The sequence below is a fragment of the Sus scrofa genome, chromosome 9 (genome assembly GCF_000003025.6).
Source record: "Sus scrofa isolate TJ Tabasco breed Duroc chromosome 9, Sscrofa11.1, whole genome shotgun sequence".
NCBI lineage: Eukaryota > Metazoa > Chordata > Mammalia > Artiodactyla > Suidae > Sus > Sus scrofa.
In genome coordinates, this window is record NC_010451.4 from 1273401 (window position 1) to 1298285 (window position 24885).

Sequence of the window (24885 nt, forward strand, 5' to 3'; positions counted from 1 at the left end):
TGCCCTCCTTCTGGAGGACAATCTGGCAACAAGATCAAAATCTGAAGCATCTGCTCTAATCGAATCATCAGACACAAGAAAGAACATGCGATGTTACCCCAGGCCGTCCGCCACGGAGGTGCCAACAGCAAAGGCCTGGAAACAAGGAAAAGTCCCCGCGCGGGCGCGACGGAAGCACCGTGGAAGTGCCGTGCAGGCAGGAAGGTGCAAGATGAAGCCGGGTGCAATCGATTTTTCCCGAAGGCAGTACGGCTTAGAGCATGGGGTGTGGAGAAAGTGTCAAGGGAGAGGGGACGTGGGGAGACACCCTGGGGTGGCTCAGCGGGTTAAGAACCCGACCAGTATCCATGAGGATGCGGGTTCGATTCCTGGCCTCACTCCATGCGTAAAGGATCTGGTGTTGCCACAAGCTGTTGTGTAGGTCTCAGAGGCGGCTTGGATCTGGCATTGCTGTGGCTGTGGTGTGGGACGGCCACCGAGGCTCCTATTTGACCCCGAGCCTGGGAACCTCCATATGCCACACATGCGGCCCTTTAAAAACAGAAAAAATAAAAAGATCGTGAATACGATGTTTGGAAAAGGTGTGGGAAAGGGGACTGAGGGTAACCCAGGAGAAATGGAGCTGGCCCAGCTGCAGACGGCAGTGGGGACAACCTGCAGAGCCGTGCCGTTTTGTGGTTCTGGTGCCTCCATGAGAAAGGGGTGCAGTTCCCCTCCCTGATCCATCGGGCCCGCGGCGGCAGCAGGCAGCAAGCGTGTGTGAAGAACCCCAAAGCGCTAGTGAGCGGAGGCAGCGTGCGAGGCGGAGGCCAGAGGCCGGAGGCGGGGAAGTTCCTGTCCAGGACATAGAAGTGAAACAACCGAGCATTTAGCCTGCGAATCACTGAAGAGACGTCTCTGGAATGGAAAGATCCGGAACTGGAAGGAGGGCTGGTTTGGTCACGGACCTGGGCACTGAAACCTTTGGGGATAAAGACCGGATCTGGGGCTGTGGTCCAGAGACCAGACGGTTAACCAAGGGGCAAAAGCCATTGACAGCCCCTGGACCTAAGGATGCTCTGTGCCCGTCATGTGTCAGGCATTGTTTCATTTTATCTTCATAATAATCAGTGACACAGATAGGAAAAAGGACAGATAAAATGATGAGACTTGGCAAGTTCAAAGTCAGTGTCAAAGTCTTGAGGGCTTCATTTGACTGTCAGGATGTGACATAGAGAACACACCGTTATCAGTGGAGGTCGTGATTTCGCTGTGTCAGACGTGTGGTGGGCCGTCTGGACGGGGAGTCCACGGGCGTGGGGAGAGGCAGGATGAAGCTCAGCAGGAAGGCTGGGGTGGGGGAGGGACGCATTTCCACGTGAAAAGTATTGAGGCGATAACTGAGAATAGAGCACAATGGCACAGAGCAGAGAGCTCTGGCGTGTGCATGCCTTTGGACACAGCCACCAAGAGGAGGCGGCAATTTTTAAAAGGTAGGCAGCCGATTGTAATAGACTGTAAAAATGGCCATGAATTCGTTGCAGTGCCCCCTTCGACAGGTGCAGCTTATTTCTCTCACCCTTGAATGCGGGCTAACATTTTGACTCACGTTGGCCAAAAAATGTGGGCAAGTGATAGCGTGCGAGTTCCCCACCTCGGCCCAGAGAGGCCTTGCAGCCCCTCCCCTTTCACTGAGAGCCCTTCTACAGCCTGTGAACAAACCCGAGCCAGCCTATTGGAAGATCAGGCGGGTGCAGAGAAGCCCCAGAAGGGCCAGCCTTCACTGCTGGGGCACCAGACACAGCAGCCAGTGCAGCCAAGAAAAGCTGAGACTGGCTTAGACCGCAAAACCTGCCCAGCCCAGCCCAGCCCAAACTGCTAGTCCGCAGAATTTTCTGAGCTAACTCAAACAGTTATTGTTTTAAGCCATATGACGTTTATCTATCTGTTTATTTATTTTCTGGACATGCCCACAGCCTGCATAAGTTCAAACGGATGTGGATGAGATCTGTGCCACAGCAGCGACAATGCCGGATCCTTAACCCACTGAGCCGCCAGGGAGCTCCTAAGGCATCAAGTTTAGAATTGATTTATTACACAGCAATAGACAACAGACATGTAAACGGCCTCAGAGGCAAAGAGGAAAACCGCTTAAATAAACAGACTACATGCAGAGAGGGCAGCTTCAATGCGGACGTGACAGGGTGCCTTCCCAGGTTCAGAGGTGGGGGGGCAGAAGCCAAAGAACAGGGTGGGAGAGTGAGGGTTAACTGTACTCAACAGTTTACTTCTGGGGTGGGGGCGGGGTCTGCAGAGCCACCACATTTCACTTTTCCTGTCTGGGTACTACACTCATCGGTTGTTTGTGTTGCTTTTTGAGGACTGTGTCCCTTCCGCATAATCCAGTAAACTCTAAAAACCAAGTACTAACTGGAAAGTGGAGGTGGGTGGTACAGACCAGTGGTTCCTGCTGTTTCAGAATCATGTGGGAAGTGTTACACAAATATCGATTCCAGGGTCCCACACGCATATTCAGATTCCGTTAGTTTGGACAAGGGCCAGGGGAACGGTTTTCTTCACCCAGTGTCGAGGTTGCCAGGGTGAGAAGAAAAGATTTCTGGGGACAGAACCCCAGGAAATAGTTTTGGGGGTCTAAAACGAGCAGTGAGCTTCAAACCGAGCTTCTGTGACACGAGCAGTAGTTAATAAAACGGTAAAAGGTACCACTTATCACCGTGTCTGTCCCAGGCAGAATGTAGGCTGTTGTATTTATTACCCCAGCTAATAGTCTTGTGCTACTTCCCCACACAGATGAAGAAACTTAAGTCTAGAGAGGAAAAAATCCTTGGTTCAAGGTTAGCTGGGGGGAGTCAGAATTTGAACCCAGGTTTTCTAATTTCAGAGTCTTGCTGCTTTTGTTTGTTTGGTTTTGCAGGGGGAAAAAAAAGGTTAGTTACCATACGGAAGGTTAGTTACCATACGGAATGATCTCAATTGAAAAATGTCCTGGGAGTTCCCACTGTGGCCCAGTGGGATAAGGACCTGGCGTTGCAGCAGCTACAGTGTAGGTCGCAGCTGCAGCTGGGATTCTGTACCTGGCCCAGAAACTTCCACACACCGCCACCAGTGGGGGAACACATCTCCTCCCATATACAGAGCTTCGGTGTGTCCGCTTCCGTGTGTCTCCCTGGAATGCAGAGCAGGAGCTCCTCTAGGAGCGGGAATTAATGGGGTTCTGTCTCCTCTCCAGGGCCCAGCCCACAGTTCCCATACCCAGTACCTGTTTGTTGACTAAGTGCATGAGGGTGTGATGGGGCGTGGGAACACAAGCTTGAAGCTGTCATCATTTTCAGGTTAATACCCCGTCAATTTAGAGTTTCCCTCCACGGAGAGCTCTGCTTTTCAAAAGAGCAATTTCATAAATTGTGAGGTCGACGGACAGCAAGCCGATTGCCAGGACTGGGCCAGGAAGGGCTGATGAGGAAGCAGAATCCAAGGGAAACCCTTCCTTGAAGAAGACACCAAAAGCAAAGAAAGGTGACACCGCGGTGCCCATCTTGCAGAGGGAGGCAGGACCGACGGGGAAGAGATTTACAGGCTGAGGAGCGACGGCCAGTGAGGAGGGAAGGCGAGGATGAGAAGAGGGATGGGGCCAATGGCAGGAGAGTGCCAGGGGCGGAAGGGAGGGTCCTGGGGAACTCGCGGGCGCGGGGCGGGGGGGGGGGCACGTGTGTTCCTCTGAGTCTCTGAAAACCGAGGCTGTCAAGATGCCCGAAGGTTTTAAGCAGAAAAAAGAGGAGAGCAGCAGGAAGCAAGAGTTCAGGGAGGTGAAAGCCTCCGGGCTAATCAAGTTTCTCTCCCAGCCCCACCATCCAGCGCCCTGGATCAGAAAATTTAACTTTAGAATTTCTGGAGAGTGACGTGGCGGCTACGAACTTACAACAACAATCTAATATTTACCATCATCATGACTTTTTTTTTTAAGAGGTGGCATTTAACACCCCCCTCCAAAAAAAAAGGGGGGGGGTAGGAAGGACAAAATCTCGTAATAAATCTACTCTGCTTTATGGCCAACCCATTTCGTTGTCCTTACTTTGCTCATTTCACCAGGAAGGATGGCCCATCCCGTCCTCCAGGACGAGAGCTCAGGGAGCGCGGCTGCAAACCGCCCACGCCGGCAGTCGCTGTGCCTCCCAGCGGGCCTGGCCCGGAGCCTGGCGACCCGGCGGGCGCCGACGCCTCTCCCGGCGCCACCGGCTGCCATCCCGCTCCGCCCAGCAGGTCCCGGACAGCGACCCGGGGCGCTCCGCTCCCGGCCAGCCCTGCCGCTGACGAGGGCCCCGCGGGGCGCAGACCCGGCGGCGGTGGCCTCGGTGCGGGCGGAGCTGCGAGCGCTGGGGCGGGGGCGGCCTGGACTCGAGCGACGCCCTCCCGGCCCCATCCGCCCCGGGCCGCCCCTCCTCGCGGTCCCCCCGGCTTTTTCTCGCTGTTCCAGCAGCGATCGCCACCCGTGGGGTGGCCGGGTGGGGGTGGGGCGGGAGGTGGGTGCCAGCTCGCGGGTCCCAGCGCCCGGGTGCGCTCCCCCGACAGCTCTGCCCTGCGGGGGCGTGGGGGCGTGAGGATCCCCGCGCGCGGCTCCAATCTCGGATATGCGAGGCTCTCGGCAAGCCGTCCCGAATGCTCGAGGGTCCGCGTGCACCTTGGGGGCTCTGGGCGCCCACGCCCTCCCTCACCTCCGAGGACCTGCTCCTCTCGCAGAAGTGCGAGCGTCGGCGGGCGCCCACGCAGGTCCACCGGGAGGGGCCTGCGGAGCCCATGCCCCAGGCGCCCAGCCTACCTGTCGTAGCTCCAGCGGCTGTAGGACAAGGTCCGGTGGCTGCTGACTCCCTCCATCTCCGCCTCACGACTCGGGCTTCGGGCTGTGTTGGCGGCGGCGGCGGCGGCGGCTGCGCTGGGCTCTGCGACTGCTAGTTTGCTGCGGCCCGGCCGGGGCGCGGGCGGAGGACTGTACCATTCGCCCCCCGGGGGGGTGACCCCCCCCCGGCTCTGCCAATGGCTGGGACGCGCAGGCTGCGGGACCCGGGCCCGCGGGGCCCCTCCCCCGCGCTCGAGTCCCGCGGGGGCGCGGCTGCTGCAGCCCTTATTTATTTATTTCCGAGGTGCGCGCTACGTCGCCATGGCAACCGACCCATCTTTTCCGGCGTCACTAGGGCACCGCTGTTTTCAAACCTTCCCGGGACCGGGACTACTTAGGGGCACTTCCCTTCGCCTGCTCGCGTAGGACTCCAGGATGAGCGCCCCAAACGCGAACCCCCTAGACAGAGATACCCCTTCCTTTCCCACGCAGGAGCTTCATCTATTCGCCCTCTCCAACTTGGCACGGTCAGGAATGGGGAATATCCACCCTGGAATTTCAAAGATTCCCGCCGTCTCCCTGCCCCATCCCCAACAGGGTAATCCTTTAAACACGGGAGCGCCCCTTTTCCTAAAACTGTCGCGACTCGGCCCCCTCCCTCACCGAGTGGAAATTCACTTCTCCCTCCCTCTTCCCCCGCCAGATTCCCTTGGCATATCGTGGCCCCCTTGGGTTCCGAGGGCCGAGATCTGTAAACACTTCCAGGCCATCTCATTATTTTCCTTTGTGTGTTCTCTTCATTACTATTAAAAATCATTTGGAAAAAAGATACAGTTGTGTTGACTCAATTTTCGTCTACACCAGGAAGAGGGCCGGGAAAGGGGCCCCCCTGGTGAAGCCGGCTCCGGGAGCAGAGCTGACCTGCGCCTCCGGTCTGGCCTGCCCTTCTTTCCCTCCCCGCCCCCGCCCCCGCCCCCGGGGCTGCTGGCGGCGGGGATTTGCAGGTATAATCTTCTTGCCGGTCGTGGAAGCCTAAGAAGGGCCTTCCAGCGCCGCCGTTGCAGGGAGGCGGTGCCCACACGCTGAGCGCAGGGGCCGGGTGCAGGTGCCAAGGTTCCCTGGAGATGGAGTGCAGGTGGTAGGGGCTGAGCCGCACTAATCCAAGGATCAGGGTCAGCTCCTGTGAAGTTAGACTTGCCTTTAACCCTGTGGGTCACAGGGCTCGCGACTGGCAGCACACCTGATGCATCCAGCCCACAAATGTGTTTTCATTGGTCCTGCAGCAGGTTTTTGCTTGTTTTTCATTCACACAAAAGCTGGGAGATTTAATTGGGCTTTGTGTTCTGTCTTGAAAACTAAGGCACCCTGGGTCTGCCTTCAGCAGGGCAGGTACAGAGCAGAGCAGTGGCTGCTGTCCTTACAGGACCACGTGTTCTCCCATCAGCTTCAGGCCCCGCCAGCCAGCTTCTCTCACTTGCATCACTTGCTGGTCCCTATAGCTTTGGAGTTTGCCACCCTGTGCAACTCAGCCATCTCCGGAACCACTGAAGTTTCCCACCTGGCCCTCAGAGCTGCCCCCAGGCACCATTACCCAGTATGTACCAAGGGCCGGGTTCCGTGTAGAGCAGGCTGACACTATTCCTTCCTCTGAAGCTTATAGCTGCCTTGCAAACACAACTGCTGCTTCTGAACCACACCTTCGGGGTGAGACTCTTGGCACATCCATGACCTCAGGAGTGGTACTTTGGGACTCCAGAATCAACCTGTTGGGACTCTGTTGTGACCAAAACAACTCTCCTTTCACTGTCTGGGCAGGGGCGAGGGGAGGGCTTCCCCCTCTGGAGAACACGCGGAATGGGCCTCCCACAGACATGGCAGAACCAGAAGCTGCTGCTCCTGATCTGAATGAGACAAGGCTCCCAGGATGTCTTTTCTCTGAAGGATGGATGCGAGGGCAGCAGGACCTCAGAAAGGACTGCTGCCCGCAATGAGAGGCGCCGCCCAGCAGCATCACCCACTCCAACCCATGCAAACTCAGGGTCAGCAGGCACAGAGACCGCCTGAGACTGACACTGGGCACGGGCTGCCAGGCCCCTGTAGCCTGCCTTGGGGAGGCCCTTGGAGGTAGTGATAACGAACAGACTCTACCTCCTCACAGAACCACGTAGTTGGCACAGGACAAGAATTCTACAGCTGTGAGAGCCAAGAGCAGGTGTACTGGACAACCAGATCTCTGCCTCCAAATGTCGATGCCCAAATAGCAAGTACACGGAAGAGGCCCACGGCCTGGCGTCCCCAACCAGGGCTGAAAGTAATAGGGAAGCTACGTCTCAGACATCCTGGAGGAACCCTGGACTGGGCAAAGGGAAGAGCCTGAGACGGCCCTGGAGAAAGGACCCTTGACTCTCAGCAATGCCAGCTGTGTGCCAGCCTTCTGTGGGAGGGAGCTGCGTGGCAGTTTTAAAGCACGGTCACAAAATCTTTGACATTCTCTCATTGAGAGGTAAAATCTATGTTGCCTTCATTCTGGATGCTGTGTGACTTCTGAGGTTAAGTAATAAAACGTCTTCCAGTGTTCCCTTGTTCACTGGAGCCCTGAGTCACCCTGGAAGACGTCTGACCTCCACGGGGCTGCCATGCTGTGAGGAAGCCCAAGCTGCAAGCGAGTCCCACGTAGATGCTTCTACTGACAGTCTGAGCTGACCCCGCTTCGAGTCACAGCTTGGCACTGGACACATAAACCAAGAAGCCTTCCGACGATTCCATCCGCTCACCCTTCGAGGCATCCTGGGCTGCCGGGTCTCCCCAGCCGAGGCCCCAGAAGTCGTCCTTGCTGTACCCTCCTCTGACCCAGAGAGCCCGTCAGCACCATGCAATGGCTGTCATTTTGCACCGTAGATAACCAGGCAGGCAGAGCTCATCTCAGAGAGGCTGGTCACTCTTCCCTGAAAGCTGATTGATGGGCCTCGTGACTGTGAGAGGAGGGGTCTCGGTCTACCCAGCAGAGCTGCAACAACGCTGCTTGACTGCCTTGCAGGGTAGAGCATTGGGGTGGTAGGTGTTGCTGTGAGTAGTTACATGCCGAGTGGGAGGAGTTAAGTCTGGAGCTTGGAGAGAGACAGGGAACAAGGAGAAAGGCCTGGGTAGGAAGACAGGGTGACTGGCAGAAGGCTAGAGTCTAGGAGGGAACGGAGCCAAGGCTGGCCAAGGAGCTTGAAGAATGAGGTGTCCAACTTGCAGCTTTAGGTTGGCTCCTGCTCTGCGGTGCTGCGCCGTTACCCCCAAGCCTTCAGGGGGCCTGTCTGTGCACCGTGACCTTGTTGAAATGCTGCCCGGACAATGCAGAAAGCAGGGCACTGTCCACACGTGGGACGAAGTGGAGGAGAAGGACGGTGAGCCAAGCAGCTGGCTGAAGACCGAGAACTACCTTAGGGGCAGGGACGCAGAGGCGAAGGAGATCAGGAGAACCGCCCCTTCCTCGCAATCCCCGGGGAGCAACAGGGAGGGCGTGCCGGACCTCCCCAAATAAAAGATATGGGTTGGAGGTGGTCTATTTGCATTTTACTTAGTTATTTAGTCTTTTTAGGGCCACACGCGTGGCATGTGGAAGATCCCAGGCCACGGGTCGAATTGGAGCTGCAGCTGCCAGCCTACACCACAGCCACAGCGACGTGGGGTCCGAGCCACATCTGCGACCTCCACCACAGCTCAGGGCAACACCAGATCCTTAACCCACTGAGCAAGGCCAGGGGTTGAACCTGCATCCTCATGTATATTAGCTGGGTTCATTACCCCCGAGCCACAGTGGGAACTCCTCTATTTGCATTTTAAAGGGACGTGTAGTCCTCAAAGGCTGGAGGGCTTGGGACTGTCTGTGAAGAAGTGCCAGGACAAGTGGTCCCAGAACTAGGCCACCCTGCAGCGAGGGGTAATCCCTGAGCCATGCAAGACCGAACCGTCCAGCTCATTCCCAGGAGAGCGAGCAAGCAGGGGAGGCGGCAAAGGGGACCCAGGCCGTCTCCCTACGAACCGCCCTGTCTCATCTGGTTCTTGCTGTCACACCCGTCAGCTCGTTCATGTTGGCCATCCCTCCTGGGACCTCCGGTCCCCTGGCCCAGGTGCTCTGTATCCTCCCCTCCAAAACATTCGAGCCCATTTGGGTCATTTCCCGCAGAGAAGCCCAGAATTTTCTGGCACCAGGTTAAGGGAATGCAGCTCTGGGAGGCCCCTGCCTTCACGACCCTTAGTGTCGAATCAGCCGCGGTTGACGTTCTGCCTCCGGCAGTGGACACTGGGGCAGTGCACCTGTGTGTTCAGATCTTTGCTTCCAGGTCTCTCTGGGGCCTCCCCGGATGCTGTGACAACAGATGCTCTTGGAGTCAAGCTCTCTGCAGCCAAGCTCGCGGTGCCCGTGCCCCTCCCAGGGTCCCCAGACCCAGCGACCTCAGGGCAGTCGTGCAGGAGATTCCTGTGCTTTTCACCAGCACCAACCTAAACGAACCGCCACGGGTTTCTGCTCTTCTGGCTCGGGAGCGTCCCTGAAGGAAGCGCTCTGCGGGAACAGGCCCAGGCGCTGCCTGGAAGAAGAGCTACCCCAAGACAACGCCCCTGCCCCCGGTTAATGGGGACCTTTGGCCTCCCTACCTGGTTCTTCTTGGGGTCCCTGCAGGAGTGAGCCCCAACTGCTATGGGGGTAACAGCTCCTTGGCAAGGCACCCCTTTCTCCCCGGTGCCACCCTTTCCCCGTCTCACTGCCGCTTCCCGAATCACCTCTCAAAGGACATCATTACACAGAGTCGCCTTGTACCGCGTCAAATTCGCCAAGCTGGGCCCTGGTTTCCAGCCCATCCCTCCTGGTGTGTGCGGTTGTGTTACAACGGCCCCCAGAGTCCACCTCCGAGAACCTCGGGAAAGGGCCTGGAGAGGGTGGGACCTGAAGCTGGGCTGAAGCCGTACAAACCGATTCCGATGAGGCTGGTGGCCTGGAGCCCCTAAGTCATGTTCACCCCCCATGGAGTGTGCGTGTGTCTGTGGACAGTGAGATTAAGCAGTGTTTTCCCTTCGCCTCCCCCATTCCCTCTACTGCGAGCTGTACAACAGGAACTTCATCTCAGGATTTAAGCTGCGTGATCTTAAAAGGGCGTGCGACTCAGCTGGAGGGGACATTCCCAGAGGCAAGGGACTCTGTCCTCCTCTGGAGCGCGGGTTCTCCCGTGCTCGACCCGCCCGATGCACAGGAACGGGAGCACGGAAGAAACACGGGGAGTGGACCTTGAGGATGCTGGGCTGGGCGGGGGAGAGAATGTACTGACCTGGGAGCATCTCCCGTGACTCGGGAGCGAATGCTCAGGCAGGGGCGGCTGGAGCTGCAGCCGCTCGGAGGCTCGGGTGGTGATGGCCCCGCAGCGAGGCGGGGAGGGCGACCCCGGCGGATCCTCAGCGCCTCAGCCCCTGGAAGCCGATTCTGGCTCACCGCCCTGGAGGGGCAGCAGTGCCCCTCCTGGAACGGAAACCTTTTCGGAATGTGGATTTGCCGTCCACGCTTGTGGTCCTTCTGCCATGCCTCACGGAATGTCTGATCACCAACCTGAGACTCTGCGGAGTGAAACCCCAGCTGAAGGTGTACTTCGCGGTAAAGAATGTGCAGCGATGGTTTTAGTAAACAAGGGCTCAGAACACACTTCACTGCTGGGGGCAGAGTGGGAACCCCCCTCAGGCTCGGCCAAGGAGCCAGCTTTGGGGTGACCCCCTGGGGGTCAGGGCACTGTCCGCCAGGAGGCAGTGTATGCGTTACACCGGCAGTCGATGCCTGGTGCTGTCTCCCGGGACTTAGAACCCACAGGGCCAAGGAGCCAGGGGCTGACAGCAGGATGGACCCCTTTCAGTCCTTGGGGACTCCTTGCAGAAACGGTCTCCCATTCCTGTGACTGGCTGTTGGGTTAGAGGCCCTGATCTCCAGGGGGCGTCTTGCACTGGTTAACCTGGAAGCTCTGCATTTTGCGCCCCTCAGGCCAGTGCAGTACCAGGTAGTTCTCCTCGGAGGGAACCATCACCCCAGAGCGTGCGGATGCTGCTGCATGACAGGGTCGTGGAGCAGTCATCGGAAACTCTGAGACCATGAATTTTTTTTTTTTTCTGTCTTTTTAGGGCCGCACCCATGGCATATGGAGGTTCCCAGGCTAGGGGTTGAATCGGAGCTGTTGCTGCCGGCCTACACCACAGCCACAGCCACACTGGTTCCTTAACCCACTGAGCGAGGCCAGGGACAGAACCCACAACCTCATGGTTCCTCGTCGGATTCCTTAACCACTGAGCCACGAGGGGAACTCTGAGATGATTAATTTGATTTAATCATGGCTTTGGAGCAACTACATCAGGGCAACTCTAGTTTACTCTACTGATTCTCCCGGTTTTTTTTAAACAAAGAGCTTGCAGCTGACCACTGCCTTAAAGCGTCAAGTTAGAGTGGACCTAGCGTGGAGCATGAGCAGATCTGAGCCACACGTGGGCCTTTGGACACTCTGGGTGCCTGTGCCGCCCATGGCCTCCCGACCTCAGCACGGCTGGCTGGACAGCGGCTTGCAGAGCCCTGCAGCCCGCCCCGAGGTCTCCTAACTGGGGGAAGATGCTCAGACAGACGACAGTGGCTGCAGCCCACAGGTGTGAGGAAGTTAACTTCCTGGGAAAGGCTTCAGCCAGAGGGAGAAATGGTTAACTATCTGGTCTTATCCTCTTTCACTGGGAGAGGCCTGAGGGTATTTCACACAGTTCCTCAGAGGGTTCTCGGTGGAGGGGGAGGGACCAGCTTGATACCAAGGAGAGTGCTGTCTCCATTCACTTCTGCTTCTGGGAGCGCGTGATGAGTTGACTGGGTCCCCCTGAAAGGTAGGTTGAAGTCCTGAGCTTTGGTATCTGGAAGTGTGATCTTACCTGGAACTGGTTTTTAAAGCCATAATCGGAGGTCCCGTCGTGGCTCAGTGGTTAACGAATCCGACGAGGAACCATGAGGTTGTGGGTTTGATCCCTGGCCTGGCTTAGTGGGTTAAGGATCCCGAGTTGCCACGAGCTGTGGTGTAGGCTGCAGAGGCGGCTCTGATCTGGCGTTGCTGTGGCTGTGGCGCAGGCCGGTGGCTACAGCTCTGATTAGACCCCTAGCCTGGGAACCTCCATATGCCGCGGGAGAGGCCCTACAAATGGCAAAAAGACAAAAAAAAAAAAAAAAAAAAAGGCCACAATCAAGTAGAGATGAGGTCAGCGGGTGAAGCCCAGCCAACAGGACCGTGTCCTCCCAGGAAGAGGGATATTTGGGCGGACGGAGGAGACACCAAATGCCGACAGGGCAGAGACTGGAGCGCTGCAGCTGCGAACCCAGGGACGCCGAGGCCGCCGGAAGCTGGAAAAGGCAGGAAGGACCCTCCTCTAGAGGCCTCAGAGGGAGGGGACCCGGCAGAGCCCGATTTCAACTTCCAGCCTCCAGAACTGAGGGAGCGTGTCTCTGCTGCCAGCGACACCACGTTGGTGGGACTTCCTGTGACGGCCGGGACTCGAACACAGATTACCTCCCACGGGAGTCCCGCCACGGCCTCTGCCTTCCGGGGACCCAGCCTCCCTGTGCCCTCCCAGCTGAAGTTCAGACCCCGCTCCGGAGGGTCCACTCTTGGCCACCCGCCCCGCCGTCTCCCGCGCCCTCCATCAGCCGCGCGGTCTCGCCCGGGGCTGTTTGGAGGCCATCCTGCCTCGGACCACATCCTTCCTCCAAGCTCCGGAGTTCGCCGAGGGCACCTCACTCGCCGCCCCAAACCCCAGCTGCATTCAGAGGGGCCAGGCTCGCCCCAGGGAGGCCAGGGCTGCGTGAGCTGTGGCGCCATCCTTCTCTGGGTGGAAGGCACCCGAAGCCTTTTTGGTGGTCGGGGCCGGGGCCAGGGTGTCCCCGGAAGGCCGAAGCTCCAGGACTTGTGCAGAGGGGCTGGCGGATCAAGACCTGAAAGAGGGGGGCCTGGGAGATTCACCTAAAACCGTGTTTCTAAACCACATTCTGAAAAGCAGTGTTTATTTGGAGTGATTCCGGGGTGGGAACAGAGTAAGACACTGGGTGTCATCACTCTGGCCCAAAGGTGACCAAGAGAAGCATCGGCAAACGCTCTGCTCGGCTATTCTGCCCGCATCCAGCGCCTCCACAGGACGTGAGTGCTGCGAGGGCGCCCCCTGGTGGCCACGACTCAGGACAGCCTCCGCTCAGAGCAGGGCTCCCCCTGGGAGCTCAGTCAGGGCAGAGAGCAGTTCCCGGGAACAGAAGGGCCACCAGCGGCCCTCCGTGGGACAGAGAAATCCTGACCTGACCGACGAGCATCACGGCAGGACGGACACACAAGCACAGGCTGGCACCCCCCGTGAGGCGGCAGACAGACCCAGTCACAGCCTAGACCAGCAGCAAGGGCAACGCTTCCCCTCTGGAGACTCTGCTGCGGGAAAGGCGGCGGCCGCGGTTCCGCAGGCCTGGAGAGAGCGTGCGTTACGGCGCGTGAGCGGCCTCCTGCGCGCTGCGGAGAGGAGCTCAGTTCCAGCCCTCAGGCCTGTTCCAACGGTCCTGGAAATACTGCCCACCGCCAGCAGGTGGGAGAAACGCCGACGTCATCACACGCTCAGAACCTGACGTCAGCTTCGGCATCAAAACACTTGCAGTAGGAACAGCCTGCTTGATTCTTCAGGGAGGCCTGAGCTGGGCCTGGAGCCGAGCCGAGCTGCAGCTGGAAGGAAGGGAAGGGGTCCGTCTCGGACGCGCCAAGAGAAGAGGCGAGAGGCCGGTCCCGTGTGAAGACTTGTCCAGCTGCTCACTCCCGGGCCAGAGCACCAATTCAGCCCAGACCCCACACCCGCTCCCCTCGAGTCCGTGGGTGGCTGCGGGCCCACCCCAGGACCCAGAGCCTGGTCCTGGCCAGAGACCCCCTGCCTCAGCCTGCCAGCGCGCCCCCGGCCACCAGGGACAGAGGCTCCGGGGGAGCCTCTCTGGGGACGCCAGCAGAGCAGAGCCCAGGGCCCGTCTTGCACTCAGGCAGCTCCACGTTCCCAGACTCTCGCGTGCTCTCCAGGCTGCGGGGCTCATCTCCACACAGACTCTGGTTTGGGCAGACGGCGCTCACGGACCCAGAGGGCAGAGGTGGGACCCTGTCCTCTCTGGTCCCTCAGCTCCCCCCTCCCCGCGGGGGCGGGCCGGTGATGCACCTTCGCGAAGGTCTCCTCCACGTGCAGACGCCGGGCAGCAGTGTGGGGCTTCCCAGGTGACAACGTGGGACACGGAGCAGGGGACACGGAGCATCCCAGAGAAACGGAAAGCCAGCCATGTATGAGGTCTGCACACAGCTGTTCACGTGGAAGGACACTGGATACCAAGCTGGGAAAAAACCCACACGGCCCACACGAAGACTGCTTGACTGGTCCACGTAATAGAACTTATGAAACTACTCAATCTAAGGTTTGTGAAGACTTAATGGATAGCGATTATTTTAGGACGTTGAGTTGAAAAATTCTTTTACAAATTTTAGTTGAAGTTTCCAAAGACACGATCGTTTCCAGCTTCGGAGAGCGTGCGCGACGGGCCAGACGACTCGGGGGGGCTCCGAGGAAGGAAGGGCCCCGCCGAGAAGGCCGAGCGCCGGCCACACCGGGCGGCTGCTGCTGTGGCCCTGCTCTCAGTTCTGGGCCCACACGCAGGCCACGGGAAAGCCCGGCACTCTTCTGATCTTCGTCCCTCCTTTGTGCCGTCAGTTCCAGCGTCTCTGAGGCTGAGGTCCCCCTCGAGCTCTCAGGCCTCTAGAAACCGGCCCCGTTCCTGCCTTTCACAGCAACCGTTCCACCTGGTCCCGATGTTTCTCTGTGCGCGTCCCCACCGCAGAATGGACCCCAGAGTCGACGGCCACACCACCCTGAACGCGCCCATCTTGCCTGATCCCGGAAGCGAGGCAGGGTGGGGGTGGAAACCCACAGAGGGCAGAGGTCACGGTTCGCCCCCCTGCACCCCAGGCGCCACTGGCCGACCGTGGGGTGAACGTCCTGCCTGGCGCCCCGCCCTCCAGCCGCTCTGCAGGGGCTCCTGCTGACTCTGACCACCCGGCGCCCTGGTGCACTCACATCCTGCGAGCCACCTGCTCGCTTCCCTGCGCTGCGTGGGTACTGAGGACTCAGTCTGTGTCTGGGTCGCTCTGGGACCCGGGAACCCTGCGGCCAACAGAACACACGTGTCTGCCCGCACGGAGCTGTGAGTTCTGACGGGGTGAGAGCAGGAGGGAGCTGTGGGGCCCGGGGAGCACCGTCCCGGGGAGGCGGCACCGACTAAGCCCAGAGGAGCAGTTGTAGGCAGCAAGCGAACAGGGTGGGTATTCCAGGCAGGGCCGCGAGGAGCCTACAGACTGTGGCAGAAGCGGGGACTCCCTCCTGGGCAAGAAAACCCCTCGGAGCTTCACCCAGAACGGATGCGAGAGGGGGAGGGGAGACGGTGCCCCCCAGCCTGTCCCACACCAGCCACTCGGGGACAGAGCTAGAGCCGGAGGCTAGGGACTCGGTCCCCCAGGCGCCCATCACAAGCCCAGGTCGTCGCCGGTGCTTCTCCTCCACTCACTAAAAACTGCACGTTTCCACGCCCACGCCCTCGGGTTCAACCAACTTTTGCTAGAACAGCTCACAGGACTCAGAGAAAGTTCACTTACCACGACTGGTTTGTTACAAAGGACTCAACGGCAGATGAAGAGGCCTGGGTGGGGTCTGAGGGTCTTAAGACGGGAGCTCCGGCCCCGCGGAGCCTGCCAGGCACCAGCTGCCTGGACACGACCTGTTCACCAAAGCAGCTCGCCCAACTCTGTCCTTTTGGGCTTGTGATGGAAGCCCCACGACGCCAGCGCAGTTGACTAAATCGGCGGTCACTGGTCAGCCTCCAGCCCCGCCCCCCCGCCCTGGGCTGAACGTGCCAACCTCTCATCAGGTGGTCGGCTCACCCGCAGCAGCCCCCCTCCTGTGGTAAACAGGACACTTTCCAAAATCACTGCATGAACCTCAACTCGGGGCCACGGCACGGGGCTGGGGAGCACTGGCAAGGTTCTCTCCGCGTCTTTACAGGTCTTGCCACCCAGGAAACGCCAAAGGGTTGAAGGACTGTGTGCCAAGGACGCGGACGAAAGACACATTTCTCCTCCTGTCACGGTACCGCAGAGGGCGAGCCTGCGGGCGAAGCCGAGATAGGCCGGAGGCGGCGAGACGGTGGCAAGGCAGTGGGGGATCAGAGATGCAGCCAGTGCCTGCCTCTGACAGCTGGGTACATGGCCCTGTCGCCCCAGGAGGAACGTGGGGGCAGAAGAGACCACGGGCTCATCGTGGCATAAGCCGAGTGTAAGCGGCTCCTGAGCAGCCAGGTGAGAGGTGTGCCCTGGGCCAGCCCGGAATCAGGTTAGCAGCGTGGAGCCTGGGCATCTTCCACACACAGGAAGGACCGGCCCAGGCTTCCAGGCAGGGGACCCAGGACCCTCAGGGGTCAGAGGAGGAAGGACCGGTCACGGGGGCCGTGGGGGCTCACAGGGCTCCGGCAACACACGATGCCCCACAGGCACAACCACACACGCGGAGACTGTGCGCAGAGCTGAGAGGACAAACTCAGGGACAGACAGCAGAGGCCGCGGGAAGGAGCAAAGCGAGGTCGTCCTTCCTGAGTGTGTCCGCCTTGCCAGGGGTGGGCGGGGGCCGCATCAGGGGGTCCCCGAGCCTCTGCACACGCTCTTTTCTTCGCCCAAACCCCCCTTCTTCTGCCGCCTCTGCCTCCATCTTCAAGTCCAGCTCGGATTTTGCTTCCTAACTGCAGGCCTCCTGGGACCTCCCCCAGCAGGGTGGTGGCTTCTGCCCATCTGTCCCCACCAAGGCGGTGGCTTCTGCCCGTCTGTCCTTTCAGGATTTACAGGAGGCCCCAGGACTCCTCTGCTTCCAAGATCCGGGGCGGCCCCAAAGTTTGCAATCGCCTAGGACGTCACCATTTGTCCCAAGCTACCTCCGCAACGCCACCCTGGACAAGCCTCTCTGCGTCCTCGGCTCCCAGCCCGGGGAGTAGCCAGGCCTTCCGCAAACCACTGTCCCATCCGTCACCCCCTCAGCAACCAGGCAGCACCCCAGACCCCGCCCTCTCACCACGCGCCTGCCCTGCAACCTGCTCCTGGATCCAAGTCTTGGCCCCACGGCCTCGCCCGAGCCTGCACGCTGGTGGGGTCCCGACCACCAGCCACCTCCGACTCGCCGTCCTGCCTTGTTTCTCCTCCCCTCCTGCCTCTGCACCACGCCAGCCGACCTTCCGGAAACCCACATCTGGCTACCTCCGCTTCAAAGTGCCCAGGGCCCCCCCACGACTTTCGGGGTGCAAAGCACCTCCGCGGAGGGAGGGCCCTTGGGGTCTGCCTCCTGCACTCGCCTCCGGGCTGCGGGCCAGGGTCGGCATCTCACGGGGACCCGCCTCTGCGCCCCCTCCCTTCCTGACCTCCTTTAAAAACGAAAGACATCGGCTGCCATCACGTCCTAGGTAGAGGCGCTCCGAGCTGGGCCATCTCAGGACGTGTTCCTGGCGTGCGGTGTTTTTACTTAAGAGTAATGACTCCAACTCCCCTGAACCCCAGCTCCGTCTGCAACATGAAGGTGATAAAAACTGCCCCAAACACGAGAGGAGCCCCAAAAAGCGTCAGAGCCGTACCCATGTAACTACTTACTTTTCTGTTTTCCCACCAAACGGCGAGACACCGCCTACGGATCTGATCCTATCCCCGCCCCCACGGCGCCGGCTCGGTCCCTTTCAGGGGCTTCAGAGCTCCCGCCACACCCTTTACTCTGCGGTTCAGATTAGGAACCAAGCCTCAAGTATTTTTCTTCTGTGGAGTCTCACGTTCACCTCCTGTGGGAACCACAGAACTCACCCAGAAGTGGTTTCCAGGTCTGCCAGTGGACACCTTCCCAGACGGGAAAGCCAGGCAAAACCCCGGTAAAGCAGCGTCGCCCACCAGCAAGAAGGCCTTCGCCCTGGGGCCCACTCAGTCCCAGGACCGGGCCCTGTCCCCACGCCCCCCTCACCCCGCAACGCTCTAGGAACCGCCAACCTTGCCCAAGGCGATGCCCTGCACTGCCGCGGGCATCAGATGCTAGGGAAGACTTTCTGGAAGGTCGTCTGTTCTGGGCACAGGCAGGAGCAGCAGGAAGCCAGGGCTCCCGGACCACGAGGGCTGAGCGGGCCTTCTGGCCTCGGGTCAGGAGCAGCTCAGGCGGCCTGGGCTACACTGCAGCCACTGACCGCGGGTCAGGCCACACACGGACGCACCTTCCACCAGAGAACCCCTCCCTGGTTCCCGGGTGAGCTCCGGCACCGTTTCCTCCTCCCCGCAGAGGTGAGTGCACACAGGACGCGACTCACTTACAAAAGGCAGCCTAGGTTTATTTAGTCACGAGCGGGTGACCCGCTCAGCGTGACTCAAAGCACAAAGAATCCATCTCGCCTCGGCTCCATTCTGAGTCCCGGGGCCGTCACAGGTTCACCAGCTTCTCGTTGAGGGCGATCTGGGACTGGGTGAGGTTGGCCAGGTAGGTCACCATCAGCAGGTCCTGCAAGAGAAGGGGTCGGGGGAGTGAGGGGCTGGGGGAAGGCCGGCAATGGCCGGGTGGGCTGGGCCACGGCTGCGACGGCCCCAGGGTGTGAGCCAGCCCCGGTTAAGGGACTGCGGCCGGGGGAGGCGGGGCACCGGCGTGAGGGGGAGGCAGGAAGGCCAGGCCCCAGAGCCCTTGGCAGGTCCGCCGACGCCCCCGAGCCCGGGGAAGGACGCGCGCCCTCCTGCTCCCGCCCCGCCGCCTCCGTCCCCCGCAGGCGAGCGGGCGGCGGCACTCACGTTGATGTTGCTGTTGAGCATGGTCTCGAAGTCCTCGGGCACTATTTTGGGCACCTGGTTGACCAGACTCATCAAGAAGCGGCCCACGGTGTTGTCCGCCGCCACCTTTCCAGACTGAGCGCGAGGCAACGAGGCCCGGTCAGTCTCGCCACGGAGACCCCCCGCCCCGCCGCCGCCCCGCCGGACACCCCGCTCACCAGCACGTCCTCCGCGTACTGCAGCACCGTGCTGAGGGCGTCCTGGATGCGGGCCGACGCGCCCCCCACCTGCTGCAGGTCACTGGAGAGGCCGATGACCCGGTTGGGGCTGAAGCAGGTCTTCATGATCAGGTCGACTGCGGGAGGAGACCCGGAGCCCGTCGGGGCAGCGACCTCTGCCCCCCTCCCTGGGCCCCCAGCGGCGTCCCGCCCGCCCCCGCTCTGCCCCATTCGCTCTTCCTCCCGCGCCCAGCGTGCCGCGACCCTTACACCCGCCCTACGCGAATGGCCCTGCGGCCTCGGCCCACCGCCCCCTACGGACACAGGATGACGGCGGCTTCTCGTCCTTGCAAACCTCAGACCAAACCGAAGGTTCTTCCAGGTTCACCCGAGAGCCCCCCATCCTCTTTAAGGAACAAACCCCCTCCCTGGAAAGGCGCCAAAGCCCCAGAGAGGGCATGGGAGTCACTCACCTCCGATGCGCTCGGTGTCGTAATAGGCGTATTTCACCGTCAGCGGCGTGAACATCACGCCCATGGTCCTCCCGGGAACGCCCATCAACGTGCTGCCGAGAGGATGCAGGTAAGCAGCCCGCCTGGCGGGGGCGGGGGCCCGCGTCTAGTCCAGCCCGGGCAGCAGTCATGCCCAGAGCGCGGTTCCCAGGGTTCTCAGACAAGGAGCCTGGGCCACTCGAACCCCACGGGTCCGGTGGGAACAGGTGCCTTCCTCCCTTAGCTCGTTCCACACTCCAGCCCCTGGGCCTGAGGGGGGACTCAGCTTCTGGACCAGCCCTGGGTCCTTCCAAGGACCACTTCACACAAGATGCTGGGCTCCTCGGAGCTGGCTGCCTGGACAGGCCCGCAGAGGCAAGGGACCGGCAGGGCTCTCCTAGGACTGTGCCCCTCATCAGCTCTTGAGGGAAAGGGACCCGGGCCCAGAGGCCAGACTGGATGGGATGCTGGGAGGCATCTCGGGAAAGGGGTCTTCGCTGGGTCTCGAGGGGTCTGAGCTGCACGGCACGGCTGGGGAACGCAGGCAGAGCCAAGAGCTCCGGGCCCACCAACAGTCCCCAGGGACTTGAGACCCAGCCTCTGTCTCATCCCATGATGGTGAACGGGTCAGCCGGGGTCGGCACAGAAACAGCACAAAGTTAAAGCGAGCAAGATGTGCACCGACAAAGGGCCTCCTTCTGACCTGAAAACAGAATCCTTCCTCCCCCTCCAGCCGCCCTGCTGCGGCCCTTCCCACTGCCCGTCAAGCAGCGTTCCAGCTGCCTGCAGGCCCGTCCCCCAGCTGTGCTCTATCCCAGGCTCGCACTCTGCTCAAAACAGGGACAGCCTGTCCTCCTCGAGCCTGTGCGGTCCCGGGTCCTGGGCACAGTTTCAGGGCAGGTCAGAGGAGCAGGGAGCGTGCAGAAGCGTCACGACCAGAACGCCACGCGAGGACGGCTGGCGGGCTGTTGAGGGTTAGTGTCTAGAACGGACGGCCTGGAAAACAAGCTGCTCAAATGCCTACAGGGCTGCCCCCGGAAGCTCCGAGGGACGCGCAGAAACCCGGGGTAGCCCAGGCTCAGTGGGCACAAACTGCGGCGAGACCCCTCCAATGACACCTGCTGAGAGCGAGCAAGAGGCCTCCTCAGGAGGCGGCGAGTTCCGTGCTGAAGGGCGGCCCCCGCGGGGGTGGGGGGCACCAGGCAGGACCCGCTCACCTGACGTAGGCCTTGATGCTCATGCGGCCGCTCTGGAGGCTCGTGTCCACCGTGAGGTGGATGGGGTTGGGGCCTCCCGGCTGTAGTACTCGTGGATCAGCACCGAGTGCTCTGTGATGTCGTGGCCCGTGGCGTACCTGGGGGCGGACACGCGGTGGGCGCCAATCCCACAGCTCCCATGCCCCCAGGACAACCCACGCCGGAAAACCAGCGCCCGGCAACGTATGGAGTCAGGCAACGGCCCACGCAGGGCTCCTGAGCACCCCTGCGTCGCCAGCAAGGCAGAGAGACTCGCTGGGGAACAGCTGCAATTCACAGTAAGTACGCTTAGCCTCCCAGGATGGAACGGCCAGCAAAACACAGTGAATCCACAGCTTCTTGAGATAACACACGTTCAGCCCCGTCTCCAAAACAGGCAGCCCGACACCTCGTCTGGCGGCAGGAGACGCTGGCAGCCTGGCTTTCCCCCCACGGCCACTCACCAGCCAGGATGAGCTCGTTGGGAGAGACCTTCTTGTGCAGTTCGTACATGTTCTTAGCAAACTCCATGTCGACCGCCACCTGAGAGGGCAGGCGGGGAAGGAAGCTAAGAAGCCGGGAAGCCCAGCAACGTGGACGGACAGGGCTGGGGCCGCCCGTGACAGACGGAATGCCCAGAAAGCAGGTCCGACTGCGACGAGGCGCTCTGCAGGCCGCTCTGGTTAGAGCCCCACACGCGGTGGCGCGGGAGCGGCCACAAGCGCGTAGCCGGGGACCACGCGGGGGCTGCGCAAATGCCACTCACCTCATCTTCTGACTCATTGTGCGGCACCGAGAAGCAGTTGGTGACTTCCACGGAGTGCTTGTCAACAGTCCCTGGGACAGAGAACGGCCCCCGCGTCACAAAAGCCCAGGGCTCCCAACCGCCCCGGCCACCTCCCAAGTGCTCCCGAGTCTCCTCAAGGTCAAGGAACCAAACGCCCCCACGCCAGACTCAAAAGCTCCAAGTTCAGCCGCGCGCGTCCACAGTCCACAGAGGCAGGATTCTCCAGAGATGAGCTCTGGAGGGTCTCGAGCGCCCCCTCCAGGCGTCGGGGCAGGTGGGCCCAGCCCTCCTCGCAAGGCCTCCCCTGCCGACTGGCCTGCCGGGCCGTCCTGCCGCCAGTCCTGCCCCCACCTTCACCCTGAGCTCCTGGACTTTCTCCTCAATGTAATTTTCGACGTTTTTCCGGCCGCACCTGCGGTATATGGAAGTTCCTGGGCTGGGGCTGAATCCGAGCTGCAGCTGAGGCCTACACCACAGCCACAGCCACGTCCGATCCTCAACCTGCTGCGTGAGGCCAGGGATTGAACCTGTGTCCTCACGGAGACAACATTGGGTCCTTAGCCTGCTGGGCCACACCGGGAACTCCTCTCCCAGTATCATGTGACCCGCAGAGCTGCCTGGAGGAGTCTAACCCTGTCCGCACAGACCAGCTCAGCTGCAGGGGCGCCGCCTGTTCCCCCCCACACACACCTGGTTGCCGGTTTATGACCCTAACACCGCCATCCAGAAACCTCCCGGAGAAGCTTCAGCATCAAGGTCGGCCCTTCACCACGAACTCCTATTCCTCTGGTTCTGGCGGTACCTCCCCTCCCTCCCTGGTCTCCGGACCTCATGGAGGCTGCTGCCCCCAGGCCGCTCCCTCCCACTAGTTGAGCAGCACCTCCCAGCCAGGCTCGGGTGCTTCCCTGTGCACCTGTCATGTGTCCAACTCCTCCTCACTGCGCTTCTGCCCCCCGAGGAGTCACGAAGGATGCGTACTCCACCCGTCTGACCTCTCGGAGGCAGCAGACTGACCACTTCAAGCTTGTCTGTATCTGCCTGTCGCAATGACACGCTCCTGTTCCCATCTGCCACGGCTTCGTCCAATTATCTGCATGTGACTATAACCTCACCTTGAACTTAAGGTTTGAACAAAGCTCATTTTATCAAACTTTTTTTTTTTTTTTAAATTCTTTTTTAGGGCCATCCCTGTGGCACATGGAGGTTCCCAGGCTAGGGGTCCAATTAGAGCTACAGCTGCCTGCCTACACCAGAGCCACAGCAACGCAGGATCCGAGCCGCGTCTGCGACCTACACCACAGCTCAAGGCAATGCCCAATCCTTAACCCACTGAGCGAGGGCAGGATCGAGCCCTAATGGGTTCACTAACTGCTGAGCCACGACAGGAACTCCACACTTTGAGTTTTAAGTACCCGACAGTTTTACAGTAAATGGTGCCAATGAGCTCATTTAACCAAATGGAATGTGTTCCGTAAATTAACTTCTGCGAACATTGCGAAGCTCCATCTAGCAAGCAGGACCTACACCTCATTCAGGAAGCACTGCCTCCCTAACACCCCACACCACACAACAGGCGCACTCTGGGTGGGAATCCGAAGGTCTCGTCGCGGGCCCATCAGTGATGCACGCACGATTTACTACAGAAGCCCAAAGCAGGGCACAACCACGGACTCGGGGAGGCTAAGAACGGGGTGACGATGGGGTCCGCACGAAGGACGGAGAGACTTCTCCTTGGAACCCGAGGATGAGTGGAGCTGAAGAACAAACAAGGGAGGGAGGGAAGGCACCTGCCGCGGCGGAAGTCGGCCCCCAACAGCCGTCTGGTCCCGGTCTGGGCCGGCACCACCCGCGCCTCCGCAGCGCTCCAACGCTCCCAAAGCCCTCAGTCGTGTCCCAGGCCCGAGGCTGACAGGTGCCGGGGTGGGCCTGCAACGACTCCTGGCAACACACCCACCGTCTCCCACGGCGGAGACGACTGCACGTGCAAGGGTAAGAGAAACGCGCGGGAGTAAAGCGGCTTCACCACGGTGTCCCGAATCTGCGAGCGGGGCGGAGTGAAAATGAATTTGACGGGCTCAGCAGCCCCCCGAGAAAAGGACATCTCGTCAGAGCACCCCGCTTCAAGGCGTCTCCGTTTCATGAACCACTTTAACATAAAATACCTATTCCCCACCTTTGGGATGGGAGCAGGGAAAAGCCTGTTTCTCCGTCTGAATGTTACTACAGTAACAGGTAATACAACTGTGTTCAAACGGAGAATCAGAGCCGGCACTGGGGGCACTGACATCGGGGACACCGGGGCTCAGAGGATCCCGCTTAGAGGCTCAGGAAACCGGAGTGTTACTGAAACCCTACATGAGTTCCTGCCAAACCAGCTACTTGTCGAGGGTGGTATCTTTTTACAGACGTCCTCGACTCCTTTGCCAACTGGGTAGAAACTTCTTAGTAAACACCTGGAAAGTCAAGACGCGCAGCAGCAGATAAGGGGGGAAACGAGGTCACCGGGCGGGGGAGGCGAGCGTTTCCGCGTCCTCGCCAGCGTGGACCTCATCTTCCGCAGATTGAGACCCATCCACCGGGCGCAGAGACTGCTGGGCGACCGAGGATAAACCTAGACCGCGTGGCACACGGCGTCTGTTCAACAGGTAACCGCCACGGGGACGGGGAGAGAGGGGCGCGAGACGGCGGCGGGAGGCCAAGGCCAGCCCGCGGCGGGCCCTCACCCAGCAGGGTCCCGATGACCCGGGCGGCGCCCTCGTTGCGTCGCTCGTAGCTGTCCACGATGGAGGCCAAGATGACCGGGTGCAGCCGCACCACGCGGCCGCCGGGGAAGGGGCCCGGGAGCGCAGGCCCGGGCAGCGACGGCGCCGGGGTCTGCGCGGGGGCCGGAGCCGGGCCGGGGCCTGGCCCGGGCCGCGGGAGTGGCCGCCGCCGCCGCCGCCGGGTCTGAGGACGAGGCGGGCGCCGGCGCTGCAGCCGGTACCGGCGCCGGAGCCGCTGCGGGCGCCGGAGCCGAGGCTGAGGCTGGGGCCGGTGCCGGGGCTGAGGCCGCAGCGGGGACCGGGGCCGGGGCCGGGGCCGGGGCCGGAGTGGCGGGAGGAGCACTCGCCGGTACTGCCGGTGCTGCCATCTTGTCGAGAGAGAAGGAGCCAGGAGCGGAAGGGAGGGAGTTGAGCATTGTTAGGAGTACGGTTGGCTGCATGTGCACCACGTGAGCCAGATCTTTGTGTCTATTGGGTACTGGTGATGCCTCTCAAGGATGTAATTTCCTGCTCTGAGTTTGTGCTCCTTGATTTTGGTCCGATGGGCACTCCGTAAGAACCGAGCTAAGTAGTTCCGAGAAAACGTGGGCCCTCGCTGGGACTAGAAAAACAGCTGCCACCAGATGGAGCGAGAGAGCTGCACAAGCGCTGCAGAAGTACTTTCCGTGGGATAATCCGCGT

General features: G+C 60.6%; 1 protein-coding gene across 1 annotated transcript; it reads right to left on the reverse strand.

Moving 5' to 3' along the window:
• On the reverse strand, window positions 18260–24587 carry EIF3F (eukaryotic translation initiation factor 3 subunit F). Its single transcript, XM_021062272.1, is given in 10 exon segments — window positions 18260–18451; window positions 18733–18846; window positions 18930–19066; window positions 19403–19494; window positions 20638–20710; window positions 20713–20774; window positions 21113–21198; window positions 21422–21492; window positions 24166–24355; window positions 24357–24587. Coding segments are annotated over 10 exon segments (1119 nt in total). The 5' UTR covers window positions 24573–24587; the 3' UTR covers window positions 18260–18373.